Source organism: Melospiza georgiana, chromosome 15 (genome assembly GCF_028018845.1).
Source record: "Melospiza georgiana isolate bMelGeo1 chromosome 15, bMelGeo1.pri, whole genome shotgun sequence".
Classification (NCBI taxonomy): domain Eukaryota; kingdom Metazoa; phylum Chordata; class Aves; order Passeriformes; family Passerellidae; genus Melospiza; species Melospiza georgiana.
The window spans coordinates 3261969-3271752 of record NC_080444.1 but is presented as its reverse complement, the minus strand read 5'-3'; the positions used below and the strand labels follow the sequence as shown (position 1 = coordinate 3271752).

Genomic DNA, 9784 nt, shown 5'->3' with positions numbered 1-9784 from the left:
GTGTGTGTGGGGGAGCGGCGACGAGCTGCGTCTGGGCTTCGGGGTGTCCTGTGTGGTGGTTGGTGTGTGCGTTAGGTCTGTTTGGTACCCTGTGTTAATGGGGTGTCTGTGTGCATGTCACCTGTATGGTGTCCGTATGTCCGGGAGGTGGATTTGGAGTCCTGGTTGGTGTTTGTGTGTGTCCGGGGTTCTGTGAGGTTTCCCCGTGTTCAGGGGCTGTGTGTATATGTGTGCACGTTGCGATGCGTGTAGGGAGGGCTCCACGTGGGGACCGATGGATGTGCAGGGGTTGCTGTAACACCACCCTGTCCCTTCCCCTCTTCCCCAGGAGCGTGTGAGGCACCATGGCACAAGCACTCGCCTCCCCAGGGCTGTTTTCTGACGATGAGGCTGCAGCCTCCCCCGTGCTCGAGTCCACAGCTACGGGCTTTGGGGCTGACCTGCGCAAGGACCTGCTGCCGGAGTTCTCTGCCATCTCCCCAAACCTCGAGGGCTCTCAGGTCAGCTTGGAGCCCTGTAACAAACAGGGCAGCGTTTTCACTCGTGCCTGCTGTTCTCTGTACAAAAGAGGTGTGATGCAAAAATAACAGAGACTCTTCAGAAGAGGCAGCAACAAAATACTGAATTTAGGGGGAGCAGTTCCTGGGAGAGCAGTGGGCAGTGAGTGCTTCTTGAGGTGATGCTTGGTTTTGGTGTTAGGCCCTTGGCTTGTTGGTCTGATCCATTAGATAAACAAAAAAAAAAAAAAAAAAAAAAGCTGGCGTGCTTGGAAATGCCTAAGAACGTTTCTGGCAGCATTGTTGGTGATTTTGGGACCAGGGAAATTCCTCAGCACTAGCAGCATAGCCAACATGTGTGCTCCATATTGTTGTTCCTGTTAAGTGTTCCCATGGGGGGTGTGTGCTGCCTTTCTGGCTGCCATGTTTAACTTGTGCTGATTCTTACAGGCTGTAACTGAAGACAATAACGGAAAGTTAAAGGTTTACCTCAGAGTTCGACCTCTGAAATCTACAGAAGTAGACAAAGGAGAAGACCAGGTAAGACACTGAAGAGTCTGAGCTGGCTGTGTGCCTGCTGGGAGATGCTGTTGTCCTTCGCTGTCTCTCCTCCTGTAAGCCACTGCAATGATGGATTTTATGTGTTCTTTAGGGCTGTGTCTGTATTGAGAACTCGGAATCCCTTATTCTGAAAGCTCCAAAGAATTCCTTCACCATGCGGAGCACAGAGCGAGGAGTGGGACAAGCAGTGCACAGATTCTCCTTCACCAGGGTAGGTAGCTGGGACAAACAACCCATCTGGAAGTGATTTCAGCTTAAACCAGCCCTGCAGCTTGAAAAGCAGCCTTATTCACATCCACTGACCCCAGGCCACTGCCTGAACTCTGCAGTCTCAAGCAATCAGGTTACTTCAGGTTTTAGTTGCTACTTTATTAGTTTTTTAATTTTAAGCTGTTTCTGATAACTCATTTTTGGCAGCAAATGGCAAACTCCTGTTCATGAGGCTCTAAACAGGCTGAGGGCTGCAGTGATGTGAGATGTTATTGGATTAAATAAAGAAGCAGCTTGTTTTTCTAGGGAGCTCAGCTGGAATTGCTGTTAGGTTGCTCATGGCTACTGCAGGGAACAAAGGACCATGTAATATCACTTGAGCAACCACCAGCAAAGGATAGGCAAGATCTACATGAAGCCATTTTTCCTGTGTCTTGTAGATTTTTGGACCAGAGGTGGGTCAGAAGCTGTTCTTTGATGAGACAATGAAGCAGGTGGTAAAGGATGTGCTGAGTGGGCAGAACTGTCTGGTTTACACCTATGGCATCACCAATTCAGGGAAGACTCACACAATTCAGGGTAAGGACAGCACCAAGTGTTGTGGGGCCTGTTGAAGGAATTGTTTTCTGTCTCCTGCCTCTGAATCCTCAGCTTTGCTGCTGCTCTTGCTGCAGGCACTGCCCAGGACGGGGGGATTCTGCCTCGCTCCTTGGCCACCATCTTCCACAGTGTGGGGGACCGGCTGTACCAGGCCATGGACCTGAAGCCTGCCCTCTCCAACGAGGTGACCAGGCTGGACAGCAGGCAGGTGCGCCAGGAGGAGACCAAGAAGCAGATGATGCTGCAGAGGGGACTCTGGGAGGTAAGCACAGGCCTCTGGGGGTTCAACAGCAAGAGGAAAGGGGTGGTGTCACGCTGCCTGCATGCTCCTGTTCCTTGTTTCCTTCAAGGAGGAACTGCTGACGCCCATGAAGAGGAGTCACAGTGCTGAATCTCAGCTCCAGGCCACCACCAGTGGCAGCTTTGACAGTGGAGTTGCTGGGCTGTCTTCATCCAGCCAGCTCACCAACCGTTCAGACCTCAGCCAGACAGAAGGTATTTCTGGAAGCCTGTTGGGTACTACCTGCTGCTTTTTGCTGGAGGATGGGGGAAGAAAAGGGTGATGGCTGTTTGGATGCTGTGTTCTGGGTAAGGGAGCAAAGGTGCTGTAGCCTCAGATTTTCCCCTTGAAAGATGCCATGTCAGAAGAACTCCGTATGTATTTTGCCAATATCAGAGGAATTCACCACTCTATAATAACCAAGCCTTATGAAATGAAATACTGCTTGACATTCAGTCACTTCATTCAAGGAATGTGGTTATTGAGCAGCTGATTGCTGTGAGATGTGGGTTACTGGGAAGCAGGATGCCAGAGTGGCAGGCTGCACTGAGCACTTGTGCTCTGGCTGTCAAAGCCAGGAACTCCCAGCTACTCAGGTATCCAGAAGCACGGAGTGATGGAGATAACAAGGACTAAAACTTCAGTTATGCGGGAAACAGTTCATGTCTGAAATATCTTGTAATTCTGGAATCAAACTTGAGTACGTAAAAGTCCTTTCACAGAGCAGGTGATACTGATAAAGGAAACTTTAGACTGTCTCACTGGGGACAGGCATTAGAATAGATGCAAATGAGAGGAAGTAAATGAAAGGATTTGTGCTGGGGTGGTTTTGCTGGGTGGTGGAAGTATCTTACTGTAGACCTAAACCATTCTGTTGAACCCATGAAAAGCTGCAATGATGAGTTGTTTTCCTTCCTTTTTTTTCCTTTTTTCCCCAGAACTAGGCCCTTGCTGGGCTGACCTGGAAGGCATTTCACTCACCAGCCCAGAAGATGTGCAGTTCTCCATCTGGGTCTCTTTCTTTGAGATCTACAACGAGTTAATCTATGACCTGTTAGAACCACCTCTGCCTGGGCAGAACCGCAAGCGGCAAACGCTGCGGCTCTGCGAGGACCAGACTGGCAACCCCTATGTGAAAGGTGGGTTTGCCTGCAGGAGAGGGTTGGAGGCCTGCTAGGGAGGTTTTAGGACTGAGTGGGTGGGTGGCTTGGCAGTGATGTGCTGGAGAGCCCCACAGAGAGCTCTGATGTTGGGATTTGCAGGATTGTCAAATTGGTTGATGTCAAGGATGTACAATAGTGAGGTTGGGGCTGAGATAAGTTTTCTGCCAGTCTCCCAACTGCTGTGCCCAATGCATGCTTGCTTTCCAGATCTGAACTGGATCAATGTCCGGGATGCTGATGAGGCCTGGAAGCTCCTGAAACTGGGTCGGAAAAACCAGAGTTTTGCAAGCACCCACATGAACCAGAACTCCAGTCGCAGGTCTGAAGGGAGAGAGATTGTTTAGGCAGAAATACAATTCTGAGGGGCTTTTAAAGTTTGGTTGTTGTTTTTTTTTTTTTTTGTAAATATTTGCATGTTTCTTTACAGTCACAGTGTGTTCTCTATTCGCATTCTGCACTTGCAAAGAGGTGCCAGAGAAGTTGTTCCAAAAATCAGCGAGTAAGTTTCATGGTTTTTTAGGATTTGGGTGTAATCTCAACTTTCTTGTCTCTGTGGTTGAGGGCCTGGGGTATGGGAAGTATCTTGATGATGGTGGTGTTGAAAGTATACTTGGAAGGAATGAATGTTAAGTCTTGGAATTGACAGGAGTTTGAGAAGTACTGCAAGGCACAACTTGAGGTAGTTCTCAGGCTTTTTGAGTGAAGGTAAATGTGAGCATCCTTACCCTTTGCAGCAGGCCGATTTGAGTGCTGCTGGTGCCTGTTCCTGGGATGTATTTATCTGGAAAGTGGCTGTTCTGAGGACTGGCAAAGGATCTCTGAAGTTGACACTTCAAAGCTCATTTTGCTGTTACTTTGTGTGACCCCTACACTTAAGGCAGGCTCTTCTATCCATCAACAGCCCAGGCACCCCAAAAGAGTGGTCTGTGCCCTTATGGGGAAGCTGGGAAGGTGACTGCAGGATGTCTGAAGGGTAAGCCTGCTATGGCAGGACAAAGGCTGTAAGAGATGTGAGTATCACTGTGTTTCCCTCAGGCTGTCCCTGTGTGACCTGGCGGGCTCTGAGCGCTGCAAGGACCAGAGGAGCGGGGAGCGAATGAAGGAAGCCAACAACATCAACACCTCCCTGCACACCCTGGGCCGCTGCATCGCCGCCCTCCGCCAGAACCAGCAGGCCAGGTGAGCAGCCACTCCTCCAGAGGGAGGGTGTGGGGGTTTGTTTTTGCTTTCCCAGCTCACTGGTGTCTCTCCTCCAGGACAAAGCAGGCGGTGGTTCCGTTCCGGGACAGCAAACTGACCCGCGTGTTCCAGGGCTTCTTCACCGGGCGCGGGCGCTCCTGCATGATTGTCAACATCAACCAGTGTGCTTCCACCTATGATGAGACTCTGCACGTAGCCAAGTTCTCTGCCATTGCCAGCCAGGTGAGTAACACACACCAGGATCATGGCATGGTCAGGGTAGCTTGGGTCCCTTCCCACCACAAGGAGAGGGGGCATGATTGTACCTTGTCCCTATGCATCTCCAGTGGTTATTGCTTTCAGATAGATTCTGCTAAACTGAAATGGCTAACAGGTTGCAGAGAGGGGCTGGCTGTGTTTAAAGACCACACAACTTCCAGGCTTTGCAGATAGAAAATAGAGGTCTTTTCTCTTTCAGCTTGTTCAGGCACCTCCCACAAAGCTGGGACTTCCATCCTTAAAGTCCATCATCAAAGAACACAGCAGGCGAATCAGCCAGGGTCCAGAGGCAGAGCCAGAGGAAGATGTGGAATCAGAAGAAGACACAGAGGATGAGGCAGATGTCTCTATGTATGAGAAGAAGGTGCGTTGTCATTTGTTTTACAGCCTTTATGTGGATGCAAGGTCAAGAACATGAGTGTTAGCTTTGGCCTGGGGAGCTGGGATTGGAGCTCAGAGAGAGCCAAGAGAGATGACACAAAACCTCAGAAGGAAAAAGGACCCAGGAAATTGGGAATCCTTGACAAAAACATTCTGCAGTTGGTCTAAATCTGATACACATGCTGAATTTGAAAGCACTTTGTCATCTGTGGAAAAGTGGCAGTAACAGTGCAGGTGCAGACCTGTAATTCTTTTTCTGCAAGGGAAATCTAGAAAACATGCAGAACAGGAATCTAAATGGGGGAAAAATAATCAAACTTTCTAGATAAAGCAGGCAGTGGGGATAGCTGAATGCTCAAGATGAAGTCATCTCTACAGAGACTCAAACTGTCATGTGCTGAGGTAGCAAACCCTGGTGACTTTTCTTTCCTTAAATCTAGATCCCTGCATCCTGCAGACATGGCACCACTTAGTTTACTGCAGGTCTGAGCTCTGTAGTGCAGCGTGGGCAGCAGAGCTGTGTCTCTTGCAGGACCTGCTGCGTGCCGTCGAGGCTGCGCGGGAGCTGCTGGTGCAGGAGCGGCAGAAGAAGCTGCAGCTCGAGATGCGCCTGCGCGAGGAGATCTGCAACGAGATGCTGGAGCACATGCAACAGAAGGAGCAGTGGTGGAGGTACAGCCTGTGCTGCTCTCCCTCCCTCTGCTCAGGATGAGCTGCAGCACCCAGGACTGCCAGATCCTGATGTGGGATTGGTCGTTCTCTTTGTAGCCAGCACGTGGATGCTCAGAGAGAGCAGCTGGAGGAACTGTACGAGGGTAAAATGAACATCCTGAAGGAGTTACTGACTGACCACTACCAGGAGGAAATGCAGGTTTGTTCAGGGCAATCAGGAAAGCAGCAGTGGGTTGGGAAGGGACTCTGGGTACTTGAGTGCAGGAAGATCTTTATGCAAAGTGAAAAGAAAGATTTTGCTTTCTGAGGTATTTTTGGTGATATTATTTCATCCCTTGATCCAGAATTTTTGTTTCTTGTCTCCTACTTTATGTAGCCCACGAGGCTTCTTAATTTTGAACAGTCAATCTGGAAGCTAATGTGCAACCATCCTGATTTGTCCATTTGTTCAACATGATTCTCTTCCCCCCTTACTCCTTACACTAGTGGCTGGATTTGGGCTCTTCAGATTCACACAAGATGTGTTAATTTCTCTTCTTGCTCTCAGTTGTGATGATGGGTATGGACCTGTCCATATTTTTATGCCTACAGCATTTGAGTGACCTCTGGGACTTCTTCAGACTGCTCTGAAGATACCAACTCCCAAAACAATCCCTCTTCTTTAGAGCCTGTAAAAAGGTGGTTTAGGCTCCCAGGAACTGGGTTTGCTGTACTCACTTAAAAGTAACCTTAAAGGCTGGGTTCAATGTGAAGTGTAGTATTGAGAAATTCTCCAGGAATAAAGACACAGAACGTTTCACACAAGTTGTGCTACAAAAATCTTGTTGACTCTCTGAACAAACTTCCTTTCTCAGGAGCGTGACGAGGAGATTTCGGAGCTCAAAGCTGCTCTGAAGGAGACGAAACAAAAGCTGGAGAGCCTGGATGCCAAGCAAAAGGAGTCAGAGCAGAGTGTACGTCGATCCAAGCGAGCGGGCAGCTCGTCTGCTCTGCAGCAGGAGCTGGCAGACACCAAAGCCAGGCTGGAGCAGTGTCAGAAGGAGTTGAATTCCACAAGTGCAGGTACAGCAGCAATGCTGCACAGGTTCCGAACCCTGCTGAGAGCTCTCTGTGCAGGGTTGGAGAGACTTCCTTCAGGGTACATTGGATTTAGGCACCCTCAAAACATGATTTGACTTGTAGGTGACAGGAATAATGTGCTGGATGGGCAGTTTCATTTCATTTTCACAGGAAAATGGACTTTAGCACAGGATAATCCTTCCATTCAAATTCTTAAGCCCCTTTGTCTAAGTGAATGGGAGAAGCCTGGAATGTTTGTGCCTTTCTGCACAAACTCAAAAGCTTGTTCCAGCTTGCCTGTGGCAGCTTGTCTCAAGGGAAGTCCTGAATTTCAGGAATACTGAAAGCTGATCAATGTCCTGTTTCTCACTACTTTTTGTCTGTTCCTAGAGTTGCACAAGTACCAGAAATTAGTGGAACCACCTCCTTCTGCCAAACCCATTACTATGGATGTGGATAGGAAGCTGGAGGATGGACAGAAGGTAACTCCAGTTCTGTGTTACAGAAAATAACATTTGCAGGGCCAAGTGGTTGCCAGCTTAAAGAGAGTTTGGGGCTGCTGTTTCCAGGTTTTTAAACAAATGAAATGGGTTTGTTGAACTTACAGACTTAAAGGAGTTGAAGATTGTAGTATCCGATCCTCCCTCAGCGCTGCATGTCTGAATTACCTTGGGGTGGCTTTGTTTGCAGAGCAGTGCCAAAACCAGCTGTTGCATTAAACCTCTCTCTTCTAGAACGTCAGATTGCTGCGTGCAGAGTTACACAAAATTGGGGAGTCTCTCCAGTCTGCAGAGCGAGCGTGCTGCCACAGCACAGGGGCAGGGAAGCTGCGAGAAGCCCTGGGCATGTGTGATGACATCCTGGCAAGACAGGTGATGTGTCTGCTTTGGTGTGGGCTGCATGGGGAAGAGGGGTCCAGTCTGTGTGCTTTGCCATAATCACAGCAACCAAAGTTCTTGCTGCTGCAAATCAAATTATTTATTTGCCAGTGCATATTTTGTGAAGGGAGCTCTATGACTGATTTTTTTTTCAATGCCTGAGTTGGTTGTGTATTTACCTCTCCACAGGAGACTCAAATTGATCCTGTTCAGTAGGAGAATTCAGAGTTCTCATTTCCTTATCCACTCCATCACAGTTGCTATGGCAGCATATTTGCAGCAGGATGGAGTCAGCTTTGTCCCACCCTTACTGTTCCTATGTGCTACTGAACTGCTACACTGTTGACAGTAGAAGCTTTTATGCATGGTCTTATTTAGCAAAGTTAGTGAATTTTGGCGAAAGGCTGTTTATCCTCCTCAGTTCACAGTAACCAGGGAGTTAAGACAACTTCTCACTGTACCTGATGGGAGCATAGAAGAAAGCTGGAGGGACTTTTTGTACAAGACCAGGGGGAATATCTTCATATTGAGGTTTAGATTAGATATTAGGAAAAAATACTGTTAAGGGTGCTGAAGCACTGAAAATACATTTCCTAGAGAAGTTGTGGCTGCTCTGTCCCTGGAAGTATTTTAAGGCCAGGTTGGATAGGGCTTGGAGCAAGCTGGTCTAGTAAAAGCTGTCCCTGTCCACAACAGAGAACACGAGGATCTTTAAGGTCTGCTCCAACTCGGAATGGGCTTTTATTTCTATGGGTTTTTATTTCGATATTTTTATGTTTTAAAAATATATTTGTATCTTGTCTTCAGGACCAGACCCTGGCAGAGTTGCAGAACAACATGATGCTGGTGAAGCTGGACCTGCGCAAGAAGGCCGCCTGCATTGCTGAGCAGTACCACACGGTGCAGAGGCTGCAGGCGCCGCCCACCTCCGCCCTCAAGAAACGCTTCTGTGCCAACAGGGAGAACCTGCAGCCCAATCAGCCTCCTGGCAAAAAGCCCTTCCTGCACAACATCCTGACACGTTCAGCCACCCGTCCTGCGGCTACCAGAGGCTGGCAACTTCGTTCAGTTGCTCTATGACTTTTCAAAAGGAGGTCCCTACCCCGCTGTTACTGGAACAGGTGGCAAATCCAATATAATAGCATCTGGTTTTCATTGTGCGCTTCTTTATTGTTATTGTAGCTGCTTGAGACTTATGTAAACATCTCTGGATATGTATGTTTAAACTTTCAAACAATACCAAAGTGGACAAAGTGACCTTATGTGATTTAAACACTATACTGAGGAAAGTCTTCAACTGTAAAATAACGCAGATGATCAACCTGTTTAACAAAAGAACAAGATAAAGGTGTTCTTGTCTATGTTGGCACACAATTCAAAAAATAAGTTCATAAGTTCCTCCTTGAAAGATACTTTGCCTTCCTTGAATTATAATCCTTTATTGAAGTATACACGTTCTAGGCCAGGGTAGCTGGCTCGGATCTTGGCTCGCAAATCTGGCTCCAAGCGTGACACCGACATGGAACTGAGCAAAATAAACAGACAAGGGGTTACACCAAACAAGCACCAGAGGGAAAACAAGATGGACAATGTATCTGTCAAAAGAGTTTTCAGATCTGACAGACCAGGGCACATGAATCCCTGCTCCAATGGCAGTGGGACAGGCCATGGAGTGAGGAAATGGCTGTTGCTATTACCATGAGGGTAAGGATCCACTTCCTTGCTCAGGTTGTTGCTGGCAATTGAAACTTACCTTCCTAAAATGATTTTTATTGAATAGAATATATTTTCCTGTTTAACTTACTATGTGATTTTATTCAGTTGAATAAAAGGTTTGTTTTTATGAGAGCTGGTTCACAGTAAAGTGAAGTAAGCTGCCAGGTCATTTGAACAGCTGCAATTTCCTGAACACAGTTCAAGGTCTAATCTTCCTCTGAACTGGAGAGCCCTGGCTGAAATCAAGAACTGTAGCACGTGTGCTGGGTTGGTTTGTCAAGTCATCTCCAGGTAGCCTAGTGACACTTG

The 9784-nt window shown here is 47.9% G+C and overlaps 2 protein-coding genes across 2 annotated transcripts in view; one reads left to right on the top strand and one right to left on the bottom strand.

The window, feature by feature from the left end:
• Positions 1-344: 344 nt before the first annotated feature.
• Positions 345-8916, top strand: KIF20A (kinesin family member 20A). Its single transcript, XM_058034923.1, has 18 exons — positions 345-500; positions 948-1037; positions 1150-1269; positions 1709-1847; positions 1943-2130; positions 2219-2363; positions 3087-3287; positions 3519-3630; positions 3739-3810; positions 4347-4490; positions 4568-4733; positions 4969-5133; positions 5683-5822; positions 5919-6021; positions 6677-6884; positions 7272-7363; positions 7616-7753; positions 8567-8916. The coding sequence occupies exons 1-18, from the start codon at positions 345-347 to the stop codon at positions 8837-8839; spliced, it is 2652 nt and encodes an 883-aa protein (XP_057890906.1). The 3' UTR covers positions 8840-8916.
• The window catches only part of SFXN1 (sideroflexin 1), a 32989-nt gene continuing 32110 nt past the window's right edge, over positions 8906-9784 (bottom strand). The window contains exon 12 of the mRNA XM_058034925.1: positions 8906-9284. Coding sequence (XP_057890908.1) covers positions 9188-9284 — 97 coding nt within the window. The 3' untranslated portion in view covers positions 8906-9187. The remainder of the gene's footprint in view (positions 9285-9784) is intronic.